The following is a 27,029-nucleotide window of genomic DNA, read 5'->3' as shown; positions in this document are numbered from 1 at the left end:
TCGCTGCAGCTGCTTCTGTAGACTATAGGCCTCTTGCTCAGGTCTGAGGGATGATGTCATACCAGGGGAACCTGAAGGGCAGAACTAGAGCTTAACATGCTGTGCTCTATCATAGCCTAGGTAGGAATTCTTTTAACGATGTTAGTGACAGTATGGTAGCGTTATTTTTATGCTTCACTCTCCTTATCACTATTTTAATCTTGTCATGCTTTATTGTCCTGGTTATTGCAGTACATGCTTTATTATCTAAGAAGCATTTGCTTCATTAAAACCTTATTGAAACATATACTGCCTCTGATTGTCCTTGTACATGAGAGACTAATGTAACTGAGAGAAACGGATGCGTTCTGAGTGACCATGATTTCCCTGGGGACTCAATGGTGTCATGCGCTCGGCTGCCAAATCATCCCTGGTCTTGGGTGGAAATGAGGCACTGCTAGTTAGCCAGAGCAAAACCCAGATTAGGCCATCAGGTGTCACCTGTAGTAGGTCAGACTCAGTCCCCCACAGTGCAAGTGATTCTGCGGCTCAAATTCAGTAGTCTCATTAGAATAATAAGAGTCTACGCGACATGGCGCCACCAGTGTTTGGTCAGGCTCTAATTTTCAGGTCCTCCTGAGTATCTCTGCCCCACTACATACAAAGACACCTCAGTCCTATATACGGAGACGTCTATGGTATTGAGGATTTTCCTCCTCAGCTAAGTAGGGAGTACCTAATTAATGCTGTAGGTTGTTCAAGCTTCATTAGAAGTAGATCAACCTGCCCACCTATCTAAATGCCAACGTTATGGGACATGATGTGTCATTCTTAGTTGACAATGGAGCTACACATTCCACTGGCAGAACAGCAGAAGTGCCAATCGTGACCCTTTCAGGAAAGATAATTCAGGTTGTAGGAGTCACAAATAAACAGTTAACCATCCCTGAGACAGAACACATCCCTGTGAAAATAGGTTAATTTGAAGATGAGCACCAATTTTTGGTTTATAATTTAATTCTTGTAAATTTACTTGGACGCAACCTACTGTGTAAGCTAAACTGTTCTATTAGCTGCACGCCAGAGGCATTGAAATTCAGACAAATGAAGAAGTGCCCTGTAAAATTGCGACGCAGTACCGAATGTCACATTGTAACCAATGCTGACATGTAATGATTTGCCCGAAGGCTTAAAAGACACAGTGACACCTGAGGTTTGGGATTTTTCAGGAAAGGAAATTCGACTTATCAAAGGAGTTGAGCCTATGAAAATAATAGTGAAGTCAAATGCAGTGTATCCAAAACCACCCCCCTATAACATGACATCAATTGCTGGCATCACTGCCCTGATTACTAGTTTAATTGATTGTATTAATGTATTTTAAAAGAGAATTTGGGAAGTCCATGTAACTCTCACATTCTAGGACTGTGGAAGCCAAATAGAAAGTACCACATAGTTCAAGACCTAAGAAAAGTGAACAAAATTGTTGTTACGTGTTGTCCTGTGGTACTGAATCCTACAGCAATTTTATTCCAAATTCCCTGTGAAGCAGAATGGTTTACTGTAATTGATTTATGTCAGGAGTTCTTTTATATTACCCCTGCATGAGGAAAGTCAATTCCTCTTCACATTCAAATTCAGCAGTTGTGTTTTGGCATGGTGCCAAACTCGCCAAGGGTGTACGGAGTCACCACCCATTTTCAACCAGATCTTATAAAAGAATCTAGAGACCCTTAAGATACCCTATCACTCAATCTTAGTTCAGTACATATATGACTTCCTTATTGCATCAAACACCCAAGAAGCATGTAGGAGAGACACAATAGCTCTTTTGAATCATTTAGGAGAAAATGGACATAAGGGTTCCTAAGCACAATTACAGCATTGCAAGAAAGGAGTCCTGCATTTAAATCACCACATTGATAGAAGAATATCAACAATCATGCAAATAAATTCCCGTCACACAGAAAGAAGTTCAAATGTTTTTGAAAATGGCTGGCTACCTTTTCCATTAGATTCGAAAATGTTCCCATTTGGCTAAGCCTTTACAGAGGCTGACACACAAAAATGTGTCTGATCTGGTACCCATATGGCCAGATATGATCTTGGGCAGGCACATATAGGTAGGGATGCAATGATCAGAATATTCAGACAGACGTTGTTAATCCAGACTGATTGCAGAAGCTGTGTGCCACAGATGTGTCACACACTAACAGATAAATGTAGGGATACACACAGTTGTTACACTGAGTCATACATGTAAATCAGAAGGACCATTCAACAGAATGCAGCCGGATTTCATTGAGTTGCATTCTTTGTGTAAATGCAAATGTGTGCAATGGACTGAGATACATCTTAGTCATTCTTTACATTTTTTCACATTGGGTTGAAGCTTAACCAACCAGGAGAAATGGTAGTCTTACAGTGGCAAAGCTGATACTTAGGAAGTTGATACCACGATTCGGGTATGCCATGGCCTATGTCCCAGCGGCTGGGTCATGATGAAAAGGCATGTGAGGAAAACATGCTTAAAAGTGCGTTAGAAAGGCTATCACCAGATCTCCCGAACTGGGTACATACAAGTCATAGTCACAAAGTTCCAGGTCCCCTTGATGATATAGTTCCTGTTCCAGAAGGGTCGTTGCAGTGAGCAAGAGGGATCAGGTTAGCCAAGCTGCTGGGACTTGACAAGTGGCTGCTACAGCACAAGCCCGGTCTGATTGGGTTCTGAGCGAGTCTACAAAAGTGGATGGTACAGAAGGGTTGAAACAGAATCAATTGACTCATACTAGCTTGGATGCTGATGAAGGCCATTTGCTGAAGATAAAAGAGCTGAACCAGGAGACAAATGGCTGAAAAAGCTCCCAGTGCCAGCTATGCAAGTGCCTCCGAATTGCTGAGGAGCCTGAAGAGTCAAGTCAAAGTGACAGTGATGCTGAGGGTCGAGTTAACAGAAGATCAAAGAGAAAGTGAATACCAAGTCAAAGATACTCAGCACCTGAATAGACATATTTTGCTGCCAATGACTGAGAGAAGGAATTTGCAACCTTTTGCTTTAACAATTCAAATCCAGTTCAACATTCTTGAGTTTGAAATTGCGGTGAGTCTGAACTTTGAAATCTCAATGCCACTTCATGAACAAAGACATTACTTTCTGGAAATGATTATTAGTGATTACGAGCTGTAACTTTATTAGTGAAATTTGAACATTTAGTAGAAGTTTCTGAATTTTTGCAAATAGAGAAAACTCTTGATGGACTTTCTAGAAGGTCCAGGAACTTTGTGAACAACTTGCATTATAAAGAGACAACTTTTGATTATCTCTTTGCTCACAAATAAAAAGGAAAAGACATTGATAAATGTAAGCTGCTTTACATTTGGATTTATGATTTTGGATTTTTTTAATTCAAACTTTTTGGTCTGAAATTAGAGAACTCATGGAGTCGAATTGCAATAGAAGTAGTAAATACATATACATATTGTTAGTAATGGGGTTTCTGGTTGGCTACGGTATGTACTTAAGCCAGGCAGGACCCACCCACTCTAGTCAGGGCAAGGGAGTTACATGTCCAAGATAACCCCTGCTCACCCCCTTGGTAGCTTGGCATGAGCAGTCAAGCACCTATGACATCAGTGGGTCTGCCCCCGGGCCGGCGGGACAGGAAGCCTCCATCGAGGCTGTCCTTATGGCCGTGGACCTCAAGGGCAAACAAGACAACTGGAGCTTCACGCTCCTACGGCAGCGACTGGGGGAGGAGGGACTTACCCTCACCTTCCTCCCGCCTCCTGCTCAGGGCGACCCTGGAGTCTGGAGGGGCCTCCAATGAGGCTCCTCTCCCTCTGGGGACTGTCAGCTCCTCACTCGCCTGCATCCGACCAGGTGCGCGTGTGTGACCTCACTTCTGTGGTCCCCTGGGGCTACCGGGGGCAGCGCGTCTCCGAAGCGCTTGGAATTAAAAACGCCTGGGTCATGGTGGTGACTTCTTTGGTACAGCAATGCACCTACAAAGCACCATGGTCCCAAAAATAAAGCACTCATGAGGCACTATGGACCAGGAAAAAGTGCTTACCAAGGCGCTATGGTCCAGCAAGGACAACACAGGCAGCGCTCCTCATGTGCTGATAACAACAGTTGCAGGGGGGTCAGGGGCCACAGCACCCAGCCCGTGGGGGACACACAGATGGAGCACAGGGCAGCAGGGGCAAGCAGCAGGCCTGCACAAAAGGTTGCAGTCAGTGGCAGCCCCTCCAAGTGACCAAGCAGGTCACAGGTCAGCACGGCAGTAGCAGTCCAAGACAGGTCCTGGCGAATCCCTCCAGCAGCATTCTTTGTCCAGTATGTTTAAGTCCAGAGTGTTCCAAATTGTGGGGAAAAATCCCCTGTACTTATACTCAGTTTTGCAAAGGTTTAACAAAGAAGGGGAGAGGAGGTTCCAACCAGTTATAACTGGTTCTGGGAGTGCCCCCTCTCTCCTCCAGCACAGGCTCCAAACATCAGTTGAGGCAAACTAGCCCTTTGTGTGAGTCAGGGGACAGCCTTTACAGATGACTGTGTGCCCGGACCTCCCCCTTCTCTCAGCCCAGGAAGACCATTCAATATGCAGATGCCACTCTGTGACACCACTTGTGTACAGGCTGTCTGAAAAGGATGCACAAAGCCCAACTGTCATTCTGCCCAGACGTGGATTGAAGTCACGCTGCACCAGAGTTATAAGCACTGAGAAATGCTCACTTTCTAGAATTGGCATTTATGTAATGACAATAAAAAATCCACCTACACCAGTAAGCAGCATTTCTCACTACCATTACAACCATGCCAGACATGCCTACACTACCCCTCATAAATCTGACAATACCCCCACAACATAAGGCAGGGCATTTCCAATGCAATCCTATGAGAAGGCAGCACTCACAGCAGTGAGAAACCAAATAAGCTGTTTGTCACTAACAGGACAGGCCATGTAACCAGGCACTTGTCCTGCTTTCTACATACATGGCACCCTGCCGATAGGGCTAGCTAGAGCCTACCTTAGGGGTGGCTTACATGTAGTAAAAGGGGAGTTCTGGGACTGGCAAGTACATTTAGATGCCAGGGCCCTGTGGCAGAAAACTGTGCATGCAGGCCCTGCGCTAGCAGGCCTCAGACAGTTTTGAAAGGCTACTTCTGTAGGTGGTGCAAGCAGCACTACAGGTCCACTAGTAGCATTTCATTTACAGGCCTGGGCATAGCGATACCTTTGTACAAGGGACTTACAGGTAAAGTAAATATGCCAAATAGGTATGAGCCAATCATACCAACTTTAGAAGGGAAAGCACCTGCACTTTAGCACTGATCAGCAGTGATAAAGTGCTCAGAGTCCTAGAGCCAACAGAAAGAGGTCAGAAAAAATAGGGGGAAGGAGGCAAAAAGTCTGGGGATGAACAAAAAGGGCCAGGTCCAACACATATGTATCTGTTTAGTAGTAGTGAATGGTGATTATATTAATGTAATTGGATTGAGCTTCCCCGTAACAAGTGACTCAGAGACAGTTACATCCACAAGTGACCCAAACTTAGCAATTCTCTTTGCAAATCAGGATCCTCTGTATAAAGATGAGAAATATGTACTCACTAATGGTTCTAGGGGTGATTTACCTGCAAATGTGTATTATAAACTACTCTATGAGCACATTGACACCATGGATGCTAGAGAGTGTTACGTTTGCACAGAGTTGAAACTCACTGAATGAGCCGACACTTTAGCCCTTACCGGCTGACATTGGCCAAACGCCTTCATCAGTGAGTGAAGGAAACACATATCATAGTTTCTCTCTAACCTATGGAATATCCGGTAGTCTTTTATAAACATTTTTGTGTCAGCAGGAATATGATCAATACTTCAATTCAAATTATGATGTAGTGTTCTCAATTGTCCCATTAAGAAACACATGATTAACACTGCAAAGATGAAAAGCATTGACCCTCTGGAAGGTTTCTCTGAGCCTACATTGACATTTGGTACAATTCATAACCACAAGAATATTTTGACCTGCATTCTTAGCCCAGTAAAAAAGGAGTTCATTGGACGGGTTGAGGAGAGGAGAAGAACTAAAAGGCTAAAATAGAAAAGGGAATAGTTTTACAAAATTGGGAAAAGGATGCAAAACATTCAGTGGCTAGAAATCAAGGATTCCTGGTCTTAGATTGGCAACATTTAGGGAAATTATGTGTATAGACCTAGATCAAAGTCTGACACACTTTTTGTACAAGTGAATGTAGACATGTGTTTTTATTTAAGGGTGTTTGGACATTCATGCTGAATGGACAAGATCCAGCCATACCAGGTGTTTATTTCATAAGTGGGAAAATGGCTATTACAAGCTGCAGAAAGCCTGTTATGATACATGTTATCTGGGAGTAGTTTTCCAAAAGTTTTATCAAATAGACCATTTTAATGATCCAGTATGGGATGAAAAATCAAACTCCAGAGTCAAGAGAGAAGAGCTTGTAAGAGATATTTTTGGTGCATGAATTCCATCAGTAGATATGATCTTGAATGAAATCAAGATTAGAAAGTTGTCAACAATAGTGGATAAACTATCTACAGACACTGCAGGTTCCATTGTACTAATGGACACATAAATGGTTGCTGTGAGATCAATGGTTTTGCACAATCGCCTTGTGTTAGACATACTCCTCACAAAGAAAATCAGAGTTTGCAAAATGATACATGCTCAACTGTGTTGCACTTACATACCTGTCAATAGTAAAGAGGCAATAAAATACATTGCAAAGGTGACTGGCGTGAAACAGGACCTGAAAGAGGTAACAGTGACAGATGAATGGGAAGCAATAGGTAGTGGTTTTTCAGCTATCAGAAGATGGATTGGAAACCTAGGGAGAGGAAATGTGGGAAACATCTTGAGGCCCTTATTGATAATATCTCTGTGTGCCCTAGTTGCAGTTTATCTTTGCTAATTGATCAAGAAGCTGAAGATGAAGAGAGAAAAGAATAGACAGAAAAGGGAGAAGAGTGAAATGGATAGTAGGAGAAGTATATGCTATAATAACATTAAGTCGTTAGAGGACTACAGAAGTTCTTGCCTGAATAAGTCTCTGAAACTTTGAGCTGTTGTGATGGCTTGATTACCCATCAAAGGGGGGACAGAAGTAGTTGATAATTTAGTACTGTCCCTCATGTCACAGAAGTCATCAATATGTGACAATATATGCTGGTCTCCGCACCCACACACATCGCAGGACACACACTGGACCCCATCTTCACCTCAAGCAACCGGATCACCATCAAGACCATCTCCACCCCAGACTGGACCGGCCACCGCTGCATACACTTCACAATCACCGCACCCAGCAGCCGCACCCACACCTCCAGGACCCCACACACACAGGAAATGGAACGAAATCACCAACAAACAACTCACCTCATCTCTCGCCAAATCCCTCCCTCTGACGACGCCAACAAAGCAGCGGGCAATCTCAACGCATGGATCACTGAATGAGCCAACACTCTAGCCCTTCACGGCTGATATTGGCCAAACGCATACCTAAGAAAGCCAGCTGGTTCACCACTGAATTCCAAGATTCAAAGCGTACCCACAGACGTTTAGAGAAAAAATGTAGAAACAGCCAAACCAGCGAAGACCTCGCCTCATTGTGAGCCGCAACCGCCACCCACCAACGAAAAATCAAGAACGCAAGGAAGGACACACTCCGGGAGTGCATCAACTCCTCCGCACACAACTCTAAGGAACTCTTCTAAGTCATCAACGAGTTCACAGATCCCCCCTCCGAAGCCACCAGCATCCCCTGTCATCGGACCTCTGTGACAAACTTGCCTCCTTTTTCCACCACAAGATCCAGGACATCGCCTACCGCTTCCTCCTAGAAAATCCTGGCACCGGAATCTGTGACTGACCAACAACACCCCACCTCCCCCACGAAGCAACCCAGACGATCCACATGCGGGCCAAGCTCACCACAGAGGAAATAGTCAACAACATGAACAGCACCCACTCGGGAGCCCCCTCGGGCCCCGGCCCACACCACATATACATCAGAGCCAGCACATCCATTGCCTGAGCTCTGAAACACAATCAACTGCTCCATCAACACAGACACCTTCCCCGAGGACTGGAAACACGCTGAAGAACGCCCTCTTCTGAAGAAACCTTCAGCCGACCCATCAGAACTAAAGAATTTCAGGCTCATCTAGCTGCTACACTACCCTGCCAAAGTACTGGAGAAAGCAATCAACGCACAACTTCAGAAGTTCATCGAGGCCAACAACTCCCTGGACAGCTCCCAGTCTGGTTTCCGCAGCAACCACAGCACGGAGACAGCCCTCCTGGCAGCCACCAACGACATCCGATTACTCCTAGACCGCGGCCAGACCGCAGCACTCATACTCGGCGACCTCTCAGCAGCATTCGACACGGTCTCCCACAGCACTCTTCCCACCAGACTCCACGACATAGGATTCTGCGGAAGTGCCCTGGAATGGATCCACTCCTTCCTCTCCCAGAGAATGCAGAGAGTCAGACTCTTGCCCTACACTTCCAGACCCACAGGAGTCAACTGTGGAGGCACCCAAGGATCCTCACTGAGTTCCACACTTTTCAACGTATACATGGCCCCTCTCTCTGTCATCGTCATAAGCCATGTTAATAACATCGTGTCATATGCCAATGACACTCAACTCATCATTTTCCTCACCGAAGACCCGGACACGGCTAAAAACAACTTCCACTCAGGAATGGAAGCCATCGCCACCAGGATGAGAGAAAGCTGCCTCAAGCTCACCTCCAACAAGACTGAGCTCATCATCTTCAGAAACGCCACCTCAGTTTGGGATGACTCCTGGCGGCCCACATTCCTCAGCGCCCCCCCATCCCCCTGCACCGACTGAGCACGCTTGCGACTTAGGAATTATCCTCGACTCCTCCCTATCCAGGATCCGCCAGGTAAACTCTGTCACCTCCTCCTGTTGGCACACACTCCGCAAACTTCAGAAGATCTTCAGATGGATCCCAGCAGACTGTCGCAGGACAGTCACCCACGCCTTAGTCATGAGCAAGCTCGGCGACGGCAACGCCCTCTACTCCGTCACCGCGACTAGAAACATAAAAAAACGACAACTCATCCAGAACGTCGCAGCCACACTCATTGTGGACCGACCTCGCCAAGAACACATCTCCCAACACCTGAGGATCCTCCACTGGCTACTGATTGAGAAGCGAATCACCTTCAAGCTTCTCACCCACACGTACAAGGCCATACACAACGCAGGACCAGCCTACCTGAACCACTGCGTCTCCTTCCACACCCCCACCAGATCCCTCCGCTCCGCCCAGATGGCCCTGCCCACCATCCCTTGCATCTGCAAAACCACCGCCGGAGGACGATCCTTCACCTCCACTGCAGCGAAGATTTGGAACAACCTCACCCTGCATCTGAGAAAAAGCCCATCACTCACCAACCTCAGGAAGAACCTCAAGACATAGCTCTTCTGATGAGGCGCCTCCCCTCCCCCCCAGCATCTTGAAACCCTCACAGGTGAGTAGCCACGCTTTACAAAAACTGATTGATTGATTATGTTAACCAAAGTACTAATAGATTGAGTGCAGAAGGATGCACTGAGAAGCCATTTAAATATGCATTTATTCAGACTAATGTTAGAAACCCTGGTGGTATTGGTGATAAACTAAATGTTTGAAAGATTTAATTGATATTATGTTATAATTTAGACATTAGACTAACAGGATGTATTTGAACAATATTGAATTTCTAATGATAAATGATGCAAATACATGGTCAAAAATAGACAAATGCATTTCTGTGCTATACTGATTGAAGTGTATTAACAGAGTCATTTCATTTGAAGTAATTGTAACTTGTATATTAATGAAGCATTATTAAAGTTGAATTTATCAATTTGATTATTGAATGTGTTTTTTAGAATGTATTAATTATTATATATATTGCGTTAAGTCACTTGTCTTAGCCTAAGTGACACCAGCTAGGCCTGTATTTCGTGACTGTGTGGGAAATGTTGATTAATTTTCATAACGTGAACTTTCTTTCAGACTTAATTTCCATGAGAAGACTAGCGTTGGTAATAGACCCTTATTGTTTTAGACAAAGAGAGAAATTAAACAGTGTCCTTGAATGTTGAACATCCTGAACTATGGACTAGTATCATATACAGTTGTTTCAATCCCATGTGGAGCTACATGGCTGGATGAGGTTCCCATGACAGACCTGGGAAGATGTCCCATTCTTGCAACCTGGAGTTGTGTGATCGGTTGCTATTGGATGATGCCCCTTCAATGTAATGAGGACAGTCTCTCAGAGCAAATCAGATTGTTGCAGGACCAGTTGGATTCTGGTCAGAGTTTTTCAGATTCCCACTTTGAATCCAGATTGATCTCTTGCTGATGAAGAACCCTGTATACTAGGCCCCTTGGAGGGGTAACTTCCTCTCTCCTTTGTCCCTTTGAGATGTCCCACTGAGACATAGAGATTTTCTCCCTAATCCCTGCAGAAGGCTCTTGATCGAGCTTCTGGCATGCTGACGCCTTCCCTTTTTAATGATCTTTTGCCCACTTTAATTAGTACTCTGTTGCCTGAGATTACCTTTTTCCAAATTCTTTTTGTCTTTTTAGTCTTTTGCCCACGTGTTCTACACCGCATCTGTTATTCCTTAATTTGGCCAATAGTAGGGTTTTCCCTGTGCGTAGCTAAATAATAACTCTGCTGATTTGAAATTGACTGATGCTGGTCTAACCTAAGCAATGCTTAATTTCTGTGTCTCAGATAATCTTCCTAATATTCAGCACTTTACCTATTGAATGCTTAGTTTAATTAATGTTAGTTCACCTGAACTTACTTCATCGCCCTGGGAAATCCTTGGTGATCCTGTATCTTTATAATTTTGTCTTGAGGGTTGTCTACATGACTTTGAGCATGAGTTTGTAATAAACCCATTGACTTTATTCCTGACTGGAGTTATCCTTGCATGGCCATATTGGTCATACACATTTAACTTAATTGGTTTGTTTTGAAATTGAGTTGTACCTGTTGCAGGGTCCAAAGATCTGATGACTCGAAGTTGACCATTGACTTCTGCAAAGAATGCAAATGCTTCAGCAATATCCACTTTACAAAGTCATGCATGTGAAAGCACAGACAGGCTCCTTGGAATGTTCTTTTTCTAAATTATAAGTATGTTAATTCAAAGATGGCCACCAGTGCTTGAACAAGCATCTGCATGTGTGTGGCTTCAAGACAACCATGTTGATGTATTTTTTTATACTTTATTCTTCATGTACCATTCCAAGATTTCGGCGCAGGCATTAAAAAATAAAGTTTGCACAGGGATGCTGTTAAAAGCACAGACGCAAGCATCCTTGTGGCAGTGCTCAGCTGCTGTGTCCCCACAAAAATAATTTAAATATAAATATATAAAAACAAAGTGGAGTGAGGAGGAGTAGGGCAAGGGAGCAACAGCCAAGTGACGGTAAGTAAGGGGTGAATTTTGTTTGAAGGGTGAGAGTGAGGAATGTCATGTGCTCCCATTCAATGCTAACAGATAAACAAAAAAAATCCTTGACGTAAGGGGGGGAGGGGCAAGCTATTTCCTCAAACAACGGTGAAAAGGTTTATTCAAGACAAGAATAAGGGAGAAAACTATTTAATGAAACCCTACCTGAGATAGACAAGAAAGCCATCCAGTCATGAATAAGGGACTGACGAAAGTCAACTCTACATATTAATGTACTATAAAAACCAAATCTTAGATGCAACTTAAAAAAATGTTTCCCAAGGAAAGAGAATAGGTACTCCTGTTTTTTTCAGCAGCATCTGGCACGATCTAGTGATATTATACTGTTAAATGCCTCCTCATTAGTAATTAAAAAACAAGCAGTAGCAAAGCAAATAAATCAGGCTGGGCACTAACTAAAATATTTTAAAAGCCTACAGCAGTTGGTAGAAGTGAACGAAACAAAACACAATTGCTTTCTGTATATATTTATAAGATAAATATATTGAAGTGTAATGATTCATTGCACCTTTGAGATGCAAAATAGTTCCTGATGTTTTGCAATCCAGTTACTGAAGCAGAATGATACAGCTATGCTTTCAAATCAGGCCTAAAATGGAAGGCTTGAAAAACTAGGCAAAAGTGTGGGCTTTGGAACATAATGCCTCTTCTCCTCTTGCAAGGATCCTGCTGTTCCTCACCTTACAGCTGGTGGGATGTGTCCAAAGACTGCAAGCCATAGAGCCACTTGACATTTCAAACTTTGTGATGCTCAGGTAACAGAAAGAAGACTTAAAATGAAACCCGAAATGCCCAACGGTCAGAAATTCAACAATGACTTAACAATGACTTAATAGGCAAGTGGGTAGGGTAGGTGTTTGCCCCTCTAATTTCAGGTTGTGTTAGGAATACAGCAGGGCTAAGAGACACGTCTTCTGAAACATACACTGACATGTTTCTTGCATCCTAAACAGTCTCCATTGGACACTATTGTAGCTCGATCTTTGGGGCATATTTACAAGCACCTTTCGCCACCTTAGCGTTGCCATAGCGTAATTTTTTTGGTGCTAAGGTGGCTTTTTTGCCACACCGGATTTACAAATTGGTGCAATGCTTGCATTGCGCCACTTTGCAACACTGTGCCAGGTATAATGTACGCAAGGGGGGCCTTCCGTTGCTGGGAGGCCCGAAGAAATGGTGCAGTGAAATTTACAGTATTTCACTGAGCCATTTTTTCTGTCATTTTTAATGCCTTCTCAGAGCAGGTGTTAAAATGACACACCCATTGTAGTCAATGGGCCTCCCTGCACTTTGCTGCACTAGCGTCAACATTTTTGATGCTAGTGCAGCAAAGCGCCACAATAGCTTAAAACATTTTGATGCTATTGTGCTAACGACCACCATGGTGCACCATATCATAAATACGGCACAACTATGGTCTTGTTAGTTGTCGTGGGGGGTGCACGAAAAGGGGCACATCATGCATTTTGATGCTATTGTGCTAACGACCACCATGGTGCACCATATCATAAATACAGCGCAACCATGGTCTTGTTAGGTGTAGTGGGGGGGGGGGGCACGAAAAGGGGCATATCATCTATTATGCATCACCTTCTTGTAAATATGGGTCTTTGTTTTTGTGAGTGAGGTTGCAAAAAGTTGGGATCTTGCGGGGGGACAAATTGTTAAAATGATAGCACTGTTTTCAAATGTGATTCACAGTGAGAATGGCATGCAACGTTTACCATATGACAAGTGATGGTCGTATGTTGTGAGGTTTGGGTGATATAAACAATGTGAATGAGAACTCTAGTCTGATAACAGTCAAGTCATGACACCTAACCTGCAGGCAATGAGGCCCGTGGTGCAGTACCTGAGAAAAACCTTAAAAACGTCTACATAAATCTAGAAGGTACTTCCACCTTCCACATCAGAAATTCAGGGTCTGTACACAAAGGTTCAGTGCGCTCAATAAAGGCATTCAGTGACTTTCTGTAGCCAATGCATGGAAATGTTTATGACATTTTAGGCAAAAATAAAACTCTTCTTTTTCAATGAGTACATCCATCAGGCATCTACATGAAATTGCTCCTGTCAGCTTCCACAAAATTGCAGTAGGCCAACTGACTGTTGCAGACTACAGTGTAGCATTAGCCTGTAGAAGTTCAAAGCCAAGATTTGAAAGATGAACATTAAATCAATAAGAAACATATCAACTTTCAATAATGCCTTCAAAACAAACATGCTCTGTCAGATTTATGATCATAACCAGTGCATCTCATCCAACCTCTAAAACCGACTGCAGTTACACATGATGTCTGAAGTCATACACTTGAGTGATATTTATGCAGATGTTAGAAATGCCCAGAATTATTCAAAGAGAGTTGCTTAGATTTGAGCAGTGCCTAATTTGTGCCGGTGTTTCTCCATGCTCAGCAAGGACACTTATTTGTTATTACCTCCATGTATTTTTGGTAGCCTACCACACGATGGCGGGTCTGTCTATTTTTTTCACAGAGCACAATGATGTGTAACAACTGAATATACAATAAAAAAATAAAAATACCAGGTCACCGAGGCCCTTTTCACAGCCTGGATAACTGGGATTTTTTTTCGGTGAGACAGATTTGTTGATATTTGGTGGAGTGTGATGGTTAGTAAGTATCAGTGGCACTAGCTTTGGATAACAATCTCTGGGGCTGCGAGTTGTCAAAGCTGCAGTGCCTTCTGTGAAATACCTTAGACCCCGGCACTTCTTTGTCTACAAATTAAGCACTTCACTAGGAAAAAACATTCCTGTTGTCCTTGGACAGTTTGAGTAGAAAAATGCCAAAAACCTATTAAAATACATATTTATCTTCAGATCAAACAACTTAGCTTGTTTAACGTTTGCCTTGAAAGTGTTCCTAAGGCACACTGGGGGTCCCTCCCTGAACAGACACAGAGATGCAGAGAAGCGGCTATGTTTGGTATGTAGAGCCAGTGACGTGTCTGCAGGCTCCCTTGTAAGAGAGACCAGCCCAAAATTGCAATTCTGGTCATGCAGACCAACGGCACAAGAAAGTGGATTTCCTGTGAGAGAATGGGGCTTAAAAATCCATCAGTCCTACACAAGTCTAAAAAGGTAACAGTTAAACGACTCAGTGCTTTCACAGCTTCTCAGGCAGTTCGGGGAGGCTAGACAATGGCAAGGCTGCGGCCTCTTGCTTGCTCTCTGTTTTTAGCTGTAGTGATACTTTGGGCCAGATTTACAAGGCCCTAGTGCCTCCTTGCACCACACTAAGTCATTTTTGTACGTTAATGTGGCAAAGGAGGCAATTTTCACCTCGCCATATTTATAAAGTGGCGCAATGCATGCATTGCGCCACTTTGAGATCCCTTGCCCCACATTATGCCTGCACTAGGCATAATATATGCAAGGGGGGCGTTAGGAGGCCCCCAAAAAATGGAGCAGTGAAATCTACAAGATTTCACTGCACCATTTTTGGCATCATTTTTAAAGCCTGCCCAAAGTAGGCATTAAAGTGACACACCCATTTTAATCAATGGGCCTCCTTGCACTTTGCTGCACTAGCATCAACCTTTTTTAGGCTAGTGCAGCAAAGTGCCACTATAGCGTCCAAAATGTAGATGCTATTGGCCTAACATGCGCCCTGGTGCACCATATTGTAAATAGGACACACCCATGGTGTTGTTAGGTGGGGCAGGGGTGACACAAGAAAACTGGTGCATCAGCACTGATGCTCCAGTTTCTTGTAAATATGCCCCTTAGTGTCTGGTAGGGTCATTCCAAGTGTGCCAGTGATGTTCCTGTGATGTGCATTGTGATGCCGACTTGGAATGAGAAAGGGACAACCATATGGTGCGCCTATAAATTATGCGTCTATTTGGAGCATTGAGTATTTTTTATGTGTAGTGTAGTATTTGTCCTTTTTGTTTCTGTTCGGATCAGCGCAGACCTCCTCGTTTTTTCCCAAGTTTAAATTGACATTTTCACAGAGAAAGAGATACAAGCGGTGCACCTCGTTAAAGTTTGCAGGCGTTTAGAAGAGCAAAACCCCCAAAAATTCAAAATATGAACACAGTCCCCAGTATCAACGCTGCCGAGACCTGAGGCTGAACTGTAAGCATACACAGAGAACACACAAAATCCCTGTGAGTCACCCAACTGCGATTCATTCAGTCTGAGTCCTGCCCCCTGGGAGCAGGGCTCCTTTGTTAGCCCTCTCAAATGTGATCTGACTGCTTGTGGGCCTTCTTCTCCTCACTGCAGTTGAGGCTCTTGGAGTCACCCTTAAGAGACCGACTGACTTGCACAGCAATCTATTTACATTTCACTGGGCTGCTTTCCGGGGGTGAGGTGTCCACAATGTCTTTAATTCACCTATTAATCTGTCTGTTTCTGTTCTATGTTGAAAATGTTTCTTCCACAGAAGACAATGAATGCCTGCCACAGCACTCAGAATCAGGTCAAGTCCTCTTGGACTACTTGAATTAGCTGACCCAGTATGACTTCTTCTTCCTCCGCGTGCCCTACATACAGTCCAAAGAGTCAAATTGTGCTTAGCAAGGTGGTTGCAGCAGACAATTTCCGCAGAAGATCTATGACAACAGCAGACTGCAATCTTATATTAAAAGTGTTATTGTGAATACATTAAACTCTACATGTGGATGAGCCAGTAGGGTACATACAATTGTTTTTTAAACATTTTATTTACATTTCAATGGAGTAGGCGATGTTCGTGATGAATTTTATGCTGCGCCTGTAGCAAACTAAATAATTAGGTGGCATTTTCCTTGGTTCATTACAGATAACTATGGTCAGTGAAGTTTGATAATGGGTCGTGATCAATCACTTTTATTAAAGGAGACTTAAAAATTCAATAGATGAAATAAAGTGTGATGTGTAACCTGGGAATGGAAAAAGAAGGGCTTCTAGTCAGTTTCCAGACACATCTTCTTCATTCAAGTTTTTTTCCATGAACCCTGTAAATTGGTTTTACTATGCCCATGGTTAGACTTAAGACCTAATTCGTAGTTGGTTGTCTTCCCCCCCTAATGTGGAGTTGCCCCATGTTTTGTGGGGCGCTTTTGGCAAAACGTCTGCCAACATGGTGGAAGAACTTTCTACAAAAAAAAAATTAAAGTCCGCTCGGCATGCCGAGGAAACCTAAGGACTGGTTGGCAATTCTTTTGTTTTTCAAAAATAAATGCACTGGCAGGGTTTGTCTTTGAAGAAAGAATAGGACAGCATCCCTAAGGGTTCTCTCAGCTTGTGGGTGTTTTTAGTCTAGGACTACTATGCATACCAGTCAAGGGAATCAAAAAAGCTGATGAGAAAGACGGCAGAGGATACGTTTCGCACAGGACAGGGACTCTGATACCGTTCTTGCCAGTGCATTGGAGGTAGGGTGTTTCCATAAAAGAGCCATCTTAAGCTCTGCCCCCTGAAAGGCAACAGTTCCATTGACTCTACATAAGCTGAGGTTACTCAGAGTTGAGTGGACAGGGCATCTTGCAGTTTTTGGCTGACGACTGGCTATTGCCCAGTCACAATATACACAACACATATGTGCATTTAGCATAGATTCTAAGTGTGCATTCTCAGTGTTCAGTCAACATTCAGCTGCTCCTTTCTCCCTCACCTATTCGGCTATGCCTGTTCTGGGACTGGCAGGGATGCATAGTGTCCTGTGCATGCACGTGTCTTCATGAAACAGCTCCATGAGATTGAAAAGTGGATGTTTTGTCTCTTTTAACTAAGGCTCATCACTTCATATCTCACAGCCACCTATGTGATGGATATCCCATTATTACAAGTTCCATAGGATATAACACACTTGAAATAAGGCGGGCATGATATCCTTCATGTTTGTGGCCAATTAACTCATCCACCAAACTCTAAATCAGGCCCACAGTACAATTTAATGCTAAGTTAGTACCACCACCCCCACCCAGACAAGCTACAAGTGCGTACACTTCATACAACATCTAGTTACACATATATTGTCCTCAATAACCATGGAACCTGTGGTTAGAGAAGTGTATAAGCAGAGGTTATTGCATAAAAGGAGATTTGGTATTTTAAAAATATTTTAAAGAGCAAGACATTTGCAGAGATGAACAGTGGAAAAGAGCTAAATAGGACTGAAGTTAACAAAAGCGAAAAGTCGCTAAATGTGAATTTCAATTTAGAGAAAGAAACAAATGAAACAGCAATGAAAAAACACAAATAGCCCCATTCAGGGCCGGCTTTTGGGCGGTGTGACCGCACTGGGCGCTGACCTCCGGAGGGCGCTGTGTTTAGCAGTAACTTCCTAAACCTGAGATTTAAAAGCACCTGCTGAAAAGTTCTTTGTGCTTTTAGCTTTCAAGAAACAATTAAAATGTCAAGATACCTCTTGTGATTAATGTTCCTGCTAGAGAGAGAGATGGGAGTTTTGCCTAGTGGCAGCTTTGACTCAACATAAAGTAGCACAGAGGGTTAATATGCCTGCTGCAAAAAACTGAACTATGGGGCATATTTAAGAAAAGTTGTGCTGCACACAGTGCAGCAAAGGTTTTCTTGCACCCCTTAGTGCTCCCCTAACGCCACCATGTGTGCATCATATTTAAAATACGGTGCAGCATGGCGGACGTTAGGGGACTAGCGTCAGAAATTTTTACGGTAGTCTGACGCTTTGCAGGATTAGCGTAACATTTTTTTACGCTAATCTTGCAAAGCACCCAGAGGCCCATTGTAACTGATGGAAGCCTCCTTTTAATGCCTGCTCTGAGCAGGCGTTAAAAGTGCCCGAAAAAAATGACGCAAGGAAATCTGACAGATTTCTTTGTGTCATTTTTTTGCCCTCCCTAACGGGGGGATGCACCCTTTGCACACATTATACCCAGCGCAGGCATAATGTAGCGCAAAGGGTTGCAAAGTGGCGCAATGCATGCATTGCGCCTCTTTGTAAATATGGCGCTGTGTTTTTGGCCTTCGAACGCCACATTAGTGTAAAAAAATTACACTAATGTGGCGTTAGAATGGCACTGGGGGCTCTTAAATATGCCCCTATGGCAGTGCTTAATTTGTTCTTGATGTTTCTGGTGCGGAGCACCAGCACTTATTTTTGAGGGCCAGTGCTTATTTTTCTGCCTCAAGCATTTACTGCGAGAAAAAGACACATATGAAAAAGACGGAGGAAAAAAACCCCGAAAAAGCACCACAATGGGAAAAAGCAGAATTCCGCAAGAGTGAGCTGAAGGGGCAGGGAGTGCCTGGAAATGGATTGAAGAGGCCCGAGATGGCATTAGGATTATGCTGCATCTGTATTCCGTGTTTACACATTTAATTGGAGCAGCCACATGTTCAAGAGGAGGGCTTTGGGTATCGGCACCTTTTTATTTACAAATTAAGCACTGCCCTAAGGGGCATATTTTTAAAAAAGTGGTGCTGCACACAGTGCTGTGCCATTTTTCTTGTACCCCTTAGAACCCCCCTAATGCCACCATGTGTGCGTCATATTTAAAATATTGCGCACCATGGTGGTAGTTAGGGGACTACCATTAGAATTTTTTATGCTAGTCCGGCACTTTGCAGGATTAGTATAAAAAATGTTGACACTAATCCTGCAAAATACACAGAGGCCCATTGTAACAAATGGAAGCCTCCTTTTAATGCCTGCTCTGAGCAGGCGTTAAAAGTGCCAGAAGAAAATGATGCAAAGAAATCTGACAGATTTCTTTGCTCCATTTTTTTGGACCCCCTAACGGGGGGGCGGTCCCTTTGCATTCATTATGCCTGCTGCAGGCATAATGTAGCGCAAAGGGTTACAAAGTGGCGCAATGCATGCATTGCACCACTATGCAAATACGGTGACGCGTTTTTGGCCTTCTAATGCCACATTAGCTTAAAAAAAAATTACCCTAGTGTGGCATTGGAATGGCACTAGGGGCTCTTAAATATGCCCTACGAGGTAGATTTGAAAAAAGTGGCGCTGCAAACAGTGCTGCACCACTGTTCATGCGCCCCTTAGCTCTCCCTTAACGCCACCATGTGTGCGCTGTATTTACAATACAGCGCAACGTGGGGGTAGTTAGGGGACTAGTGTCAGAATTTTTAACGCTAGTCCGGCGCTTTGCAGTATTAGCGTAAAAAATGTTGATGCTAATCCTGCAAAGCACCCAGAGGCCCATCGTAACCAACAGAAGTCTCCTTCAACGCCTGCTCTAAGCAGGCGTTAAATGTGCCGGAAAAAAATGACGCAAAGGAATCGATCAGATTTCTTTGCGCCATTTTTTTGTCCCTCCCTAACGGGAGAATGTCACCTTTGCATACATTATGCATGGCGCAGGCATATTCTAGCGCAAAGTGTTACAAAGTGCCGCAATGCGTAAAATATAGCAGGCGTTTTTGGCCTTCTAACGCCACATTAGTGTAAAAAAGTGATGCTAATGTGGCATTAGAATGACGCTAAGGGGTCTTAAATATGCCCCTATATTTTAAGTGGCTAGCTGAGTGGATTAGTAAAGCCAAACTTTACAAGTGCTTTAAAACACATGAATGTATGTGAACGAGGAGTGATGGAGAGATGAGGGGCATATTTGCTAGGTGGTAGTGAGTGAAACCGAGGAGGAGGTCATGGGGTGGGGGCGCCACAATAAACTGTCGCACAGGGCGCCACCAGCCCTAAAACCGGCCCTGACCCCCGTTAAGAGTGACCTCGTAATTCTCTTGGTAAATCTGCAGCGGCAAGTATCAGTAACTATGTGGTTAATGTACCAGGGAATTACAAATGGGAGGTGGAAGGTCTCCTTGAGAATGGGAATTTCCAATAGAATAATTAATTCCGCGTCCACTTCTCCTGGGAATTCATCATTTTAACCCGAGATTGCACCCAGAGATGGCGGCTGCGGGTGACATAAAACAGAACCAAGGTGCTCCTGTGGATTGCATTATTCCGATTGAGCAACTGAAAGCCACTATCAGATAAATGAGAATGAGAATTAAGTGGCCCTCGTAAGGAATGCCGTAGAGGCAAATGTTACACACACTACACACCGAGGGCAGAATGGCTTTTAGGAAAGGAAAAGCTATTCTGCATCAAAGATAAGTATCTCGGTAATCTCCTCTGCGGCATATTTAAAGACTACCTTAAAATAATTTACAGGATAACTGCAATCTTACCTTAAAAGTGTTATTGTCAATACATTAAAATCTATATGTGGGGAATCGAGAATAGTAAGTCATCTCATGCAGCTCTATAGCAGGATGTAAACCTCGGCATGGGCATTTGAAGTGTGGATTAAATTAATCTTTGTTCTAAGTAAAGAAATGTAGAAATGTTCATTGTCTTTCCCCGTTTTCTAATTAATTCGCTTATGATCTCAAAAAACAAAAAGCACAAAAGACAGACAAGATGTGGGACTAATTGAAGGATATGCAAATAACTCCCATTTTAGATGAAGATGAAGGGGATGATAATTTTCTCATGCATAATCACCCTGGAAGGATAGAAGCTTTGGATCTGACATGCCTTTTATACCACCAGATTCTTAGAAACAGACCATTTTCCTATCTGCTCTTGACACACACCTGCTACAAGGTCTCCAGCAGCTAGTGAGCGTCAATATCCGTTCAGGGCACTCTGCACAATTAATCTACTCTTTGCAATGGACATTTAAGATCATCAGAGTTTATTAGTACTAGCTTTTCACTGCTTGCATCTAAGGTCTTTCTGATGTACTTACTATAACTTTAAATTCCATCTTTTCCTTATTTATTTAGGCACATTTATAACGTGCACAATGCAGAAGTGAATTGCTTTTAGGCACTTTACAGACTGCAAGGAGAGAAAAGAGATGTAAAGAGCTGAGAACAGGAAGGGATTTAATTGTTTTCTGAAGAAGTGGAGGTTGTTGGCAATTTGAGGATGGGAGCGGGGGCTGTTCCAGAGGTGGGATACAGCCATTGAGAGCGCTGGTCACCTTGATGTGCACTTGGAAGTTTGAAGTATGGAGAAGGTAGAGGGCAGATGACCACAGGAGCCTGGTAAGATCACATACCTTTATTTTGTGCTGAGGACAGGGAAGTGTAGAACCACAGAGACACTTAAAGGCAAGGCAAAGGATACTGAAGATGATTCTGTCTTTCACTTGCAGCTAGGAGAGGTTTTGGTAATGGCGAGTGGAGTGTTGTATTTTCCTTAGGCGGTGCATGAGGTGGACTCTAGAGTTCTGTGCTGCATTCTGTTGCTTTGGTTAGGCAGGTAGTGCCTTGGAACAGAAAGCTGCAGCAGTCGAGATGCAGGTTAACCAAGTGCCAAACAGAGCTGCATGAAGAAGTTGATGAATAAACGGGATGGCTTTTTTGCTATTTCATTTGGTAGAAGGAGGATTTGAGCACCTATCCCACATCGGAGCTTCTGCTGACTTTAGCACCCCAAAGAGCGCCTAACTTTCTCACACACGTTTTTATGGGCATCGTTTTTCAACAGAAAACAGCATAACAGAACTAAATGAACTTTTAGTAGGTACTTTTGAAGGGTTTCAATCTACATGCTACTATTCAAGATATAAGAACTTGAAAAGAAAAGCAAAATGTCCAGGACCTTTTTTTAATTCTAAGCACCCTTTTGCAATAACTATCGCTTTAAGAAGGCTGTGCTGTAAACTTGAACTGGCACCATTTGTGAAATAAAATATATTCATGAAAAAGAACAAGTCATTCTTAACACCTCCTTTTATTTCTATTTAAATTGGATCAGCATAATTTTGGCTCCACCCTTACACGTCACAATGTATGCAATATATATGTGCATTTAGCACTACATACTTTGTGTGATCTAACATTATTAATGTAAAGTGTTGCACTTGAACACAATACTGGAGACCATTCACTAAAGAACTAGAAAATCATTTGGTTTGTGTGCCTTAAGTTTATTAAATGAAACGTAGTCTTTTGAAATGGGTGAGAAACCACCCTCACATTAATGAAATGTATTTTACACTAAAAACAGGAAAATTTAATGTAAACATGTGCACTAATGTGTTCACGTTGCATTTAAAATGTACTTTGCAGTTGTATTTACACTTGTTTATTCAAAAGTTGCATTGTTTTTATCTCAAATTGTAATACAAGTTTAATTAGATTTTATGTAGACATTCTAATATATATTTGTAGTTATATGTGCACAATTGACACATTAAATGTGCAATTATATGATTAAAGTTGACATGACTAGGCCTGAATTTCTTTCAATATGAAATATTATTTTTCTAATTCTGCATGTATTCCTTTTTCGTTGCAGGAGCATTCACATGAACTATTAGCTTGGGAATAGATGTACATGGTATTAGTGATAGAGAGCCTGAGAAAGAGACCTTGATGAGGAACATGGATAAACGGAGTATAAACTGACAGTCTCTATTTAGTAAAATATCAGAAATTCACAGGTGATCAAGGCTGACATTGTTCTCTGGACTGGTCTGGAAGAATTCACAAATGTTGCTGTTCACATGTGAGAATGGAGAAGACAATGGAATCCTTGATGGCGTGAATGAGGGGTGTTACTTAGAAGATTTATGTGGTATTAACGAGTGAACACACAGGTTGCTGAGGAGACTATTCCTTTGGACTTTGATAGGGTCAGACCTCTACGTTTTCTCTATTTTTGCATAAATTTTCTCTAGAAGACTCTAGACTGAGCTTCTAAAAATGCTTACACCTTCCCTGATATGCAAGTGCATATAGATTTTCGACTCTTTCAACATTTCCCGCGACTGTTGAGATTTTCCCTGATTTACTTAATAAGATTAGTTTAGGCCCTAAGCTAGATGATTTTAGATATTAACCTGACTGTTAACTTGTAATAAAACGCCTTAATTTTATTCTTGATTCCTGGTCCTCATTGTATAGCCTAATGTGTTACACTGTTAATTGGAAACTCCCTTCACCCTTTCACTCAGTAAGAAAGGTCCATCGGATAACAGAAGTTTGGAAAATTGAAAGCAAAAATGGCCTAGCGCTACATCAAAATACATAGGTTGCTTGTTTCCTGACATAGACAAAACCATTCCTCCAACCCATCCATTTCAGATATTAATAATATCAATACAGAGTTCTCACTTCTTACGTGAATACAGAAAGCAACAGCTGAAATGTGACCAGTTTACATTTACAAAGTGTTAAGAGATGTTTGGCACACCAAATGCAATGTTCCTAAAAATGCTCATCCTTTTGAGCCAAGAATAACATGCAGGAGCAAACCTGCCAACTCATACAGTGCCACTGTGTCACATGATATTGGCTCCCTTCACATGGTCACCCGATGAGGAGCTGATATCATACGCTGGGAAGACGAGCTGGAAACTGCTGCAAAGAGTGAATTTCCACCTTATTTTGAGACTTTGAACATGCGATGTCCATTAAAAGGTGTGAAAACAACTCAGTACATTGGCACCAGCCTAAGCAGGCGTTTTTTTGGTGGGGGAATGGGCTAAAAGTGAGTTTGATGGAGAGGGGGCAAATGTGCTTCCCCTCCAAGCCCTCTCCTTCTCTCCTCACATTTTGATTTTTTTAAGTTGCCAGGTCTGCAGCATCAGGTGATTTATATGGCAAATATGGCAAATCTGTCATTTTTTCAGGCCTGAGGTGATGTTTCAAGCTTTCGTGACCTCTTTTGTTAATCTGCTTGTTTAGAGTCCTTGATTGGATTTTCTTTTAATAGAGATCGGTAAAAATAAACTCATATCTTTTAAATTACGAGTGGCAAGACTGACTGGGTTAGTCATTTGGGTGGAAGGCCCCTAGGGCCTGAGAAGGCGCTTCTAATAGCTAACCAACAATACTTATTTTTATCTGAAATATTCAATGGATTGAATGGTTCTCGTAGAACCTAATAAGAAAAGAAACATTTGGCTCCAACTTGGGGATCTGAACATTAGTGGTGTAACAAAACTAGCACCCCCTCCAACCCCACACAGACCATGGAGGAGGCCCCACCCCTATGGACTCACTCAGGCCAGGTACTGTGTGGCAGCACAAGGGGCTCCCACACCGTGGTGGCTGAGCTTTGTTACGCCCCCGCTGAACATATCTAACTCGCCTTTCACCCTAGGTAATCTGCTTCCATAAAAGGAAAACTGTAAATCAAGCGAAAACATAAGGGAGAAATCTTTAAACCTCCAGTCCAGATGGAACTGAGGAAAAGGAGCTCGTAAGATGAGTCAGGCACAATGTTGTTTTCTTTTCATTTCTTTTAATAAGGTCGACTTCCTCTAATCATTGAAATCTACTCTGAGCGAGTTTCCAGTTCATTGTAAAATACTCTATATTGCACCGTAAATTCATGGGTAATGAAGCTATAATACTCCAAAGGTTGTTACTTAAATCTGACCTGCAGTAAAAGGCACATGGAAAGGATGGCTCAAGCATGCTGTTTGCTTTACTGGTGAAACACAACCTACACAACAGCCCACATTTGTCTCGAGCAAAGCCTCTCAAAAGATCTGCAAGAGAAGAAGCAGTCATGTGAGGGAGATACAGAGAATACCTCTTCAACCGCCATAGAATAACTAAATAAAGAGCTAAGTCGACTATTTATGAATTGTTTTAGTTTTACACAGCCCATTTCCATGCGTAATTTTCATCTACGAGAGCATTCTCGTACGTGCCATTTTTTTAGGCCTGGCCTAGAGACATCATTAGCTTTCTTGCAAGTCTCACGTTTTCCAGACAGTTCATGATAAAATGTATAGATGTATACATACACAGAGGAGCTTTCGGTCAGGCATCTTTATCATTTTTTTGTTAAACAAGACATTCACGCATCCCCCACAGCAAAAAACAAGTGGCAATGAGTTTGCCCACGTCAGCCATTGGCTCTCTTCATTGCGAGTGATAGAAGTTTGCTAGTGCACTCGAGTGCATTGATCTGAAAAGTAGTCCATTTTGGTGCCAGTGCGAATCATTGCTTTTATTTCTGTTTCATTCGATTATTTTTTCTATTTAGATTCGAGCTGAATAATTGCTTATTTCTTTTGTAAACATGTGCATGCCACTATTATTTATATGTTCTTATTTATTACTTTTAATACATATTGCATGTTTTCAAAACCAAAAAATAAAAAATGAAGACTTGCCAAGTCCAGACACATTGTCTCTGCCAATGCATGTTCTGTTTTTTTTTTTTAGCTAGGGCATTTCCCCCTGTTTTTGCTCCTACAATGAGGTGCTGCACTTGCCTCAGAAATGCATGAGGTAAAGGCGGGGTCTCTGCCACAGTCTGTAGATCACTAGGACTGCTGCTAGGCAGGTCTGAGTAAGCAAGGGCTAGTGACCCAGTGATGCTGTCAGCCTCATGGTTATGTTTTTGCTTGATTTAACTTGCAGGATGACCACCATCAAAACTCTAACTTTCCATTCAGCTTCCACTGGAAGTGTAAGGGATAGTAGTGCTGCTTTACTGAAAATCATCAGGAAAAGAACATTTCTGCAATTGCCTCATTTTTGTATGTATGCAACTCTAACATGTGAATAGTTTTGAGGGTTCATTCAATGAACTGTCATGAAACTTTAGTAAACTTCATTCTTCACAGTTTTGGTGTACAACGTGGTCTATAGAAATAGACAATCCAGTTGCTTTTGGAAAAGGTTAGTTGAATTCACGCATGACCATTCTCTTACCTGGAAACCGGCGTAACATAGTTGCCAGGAAAGACCCCAGACATTCCAGTTCTCAGAGACGTCCCCTTAAACCAACCATCTTGGCACTTCTCAGTGACTCTGTACATTTCCCCTTTGCGCAACTCCAGCTCGTCATTCTTTTGAGGCTTATATGCGTAGAGTGCTAAATATCTGGAGAGAGAACATTGAGATCAAACAAAGAAACCAAATCAGGGCTGGGCCTTAAAAGGGATGCATGACACAAGCTGTAGTTTAGAAAGAGGCACACTCATCAGACAGCCATAAGACCCATGATTAAAAAGTGAGGATAATGTAAAGAAACAACTTTTATTCACCAGTATGCCAATGGAATCCAAATCTATATTAAAAAACTCTAAGTTTGATGATATTCTCACAGTTAGGTCCTCCCTACAGGCTCTTCATAATTGTTTGCACACTTAAAAAAAAATGTGTTGCTTCTGAGCTCACAAGAACTTCATTCCAAATTCAACTGATCTTGGTTAATAGAACAGGAAAACAACTGCTCGATCCCTCACAAGCCAAAAAGGTTAATTCTCTTGATTTCTGAAATGGTTTCCACTAATCCATAAATTCCCACAGAGATGACACTGTTAATTCCAGTGAGTTGTATTGTTCTTACTCAGGTCCCGTTTAAACAATTACGTTTCATATCAGCAGTCCAAGCCGTTGTGGTCTCCAGTACAGCTTCAATGCCTTTCTCGCTTTTTCACCTAAACATTTCCTGGCTCATCTGAAGGCTGTGCTCCACCCAGCTACACTGCTCATTTCTGTCGCCAGGAACTTTTAATGTTTATTAGCACATACCTTCTCCCATCCCCCGTT

At 42.7% G+C, this 27,029-nt stretch overlaps 1 protein-coding gene across 1 annotated transcript in view; it reads right to left on the bottom strand.

The window, feature by feature from the left end:
* SH3RF3 (SH3 domain containing ring finger 3) overlaps positions 1-27,029 on the bottom strand; it is a 1,332,803-nt gene that overhangs the window by 281,288 nt on the left and 1,024,486 nt on the right. The window contains exon 6 of the mRNA XM_069204493.1: positions 26,187-26,357. Within this exon, the coding sequence (XP_069060594.1) occupies positions 26,187-26,357 (171 nt within the window). The remainder of the gene's footprint in view (positions 1-26,186; positions 26,358-27,029) is intronic.

This window comes from Pleurodeles waltl, chromosome 8 (assembly GCF_031143425.1).
Source record: "Pleurodeles waltl isolate 20211129_DDA chromosome 8, aPleWal1.hap1.20221129, whole genome shotgun sequence".
Lineage (NCBI taxonomy): Eukaryota > Metazoa > Chordata > Amphibia > Caudata > Salamandridae > Pleurodeles > Pleurodeles waltl.
Note: the sequence above shows the minus strand (reverse complement) of the source record. Positions and strands in the feature narration are given on the sequence as shown.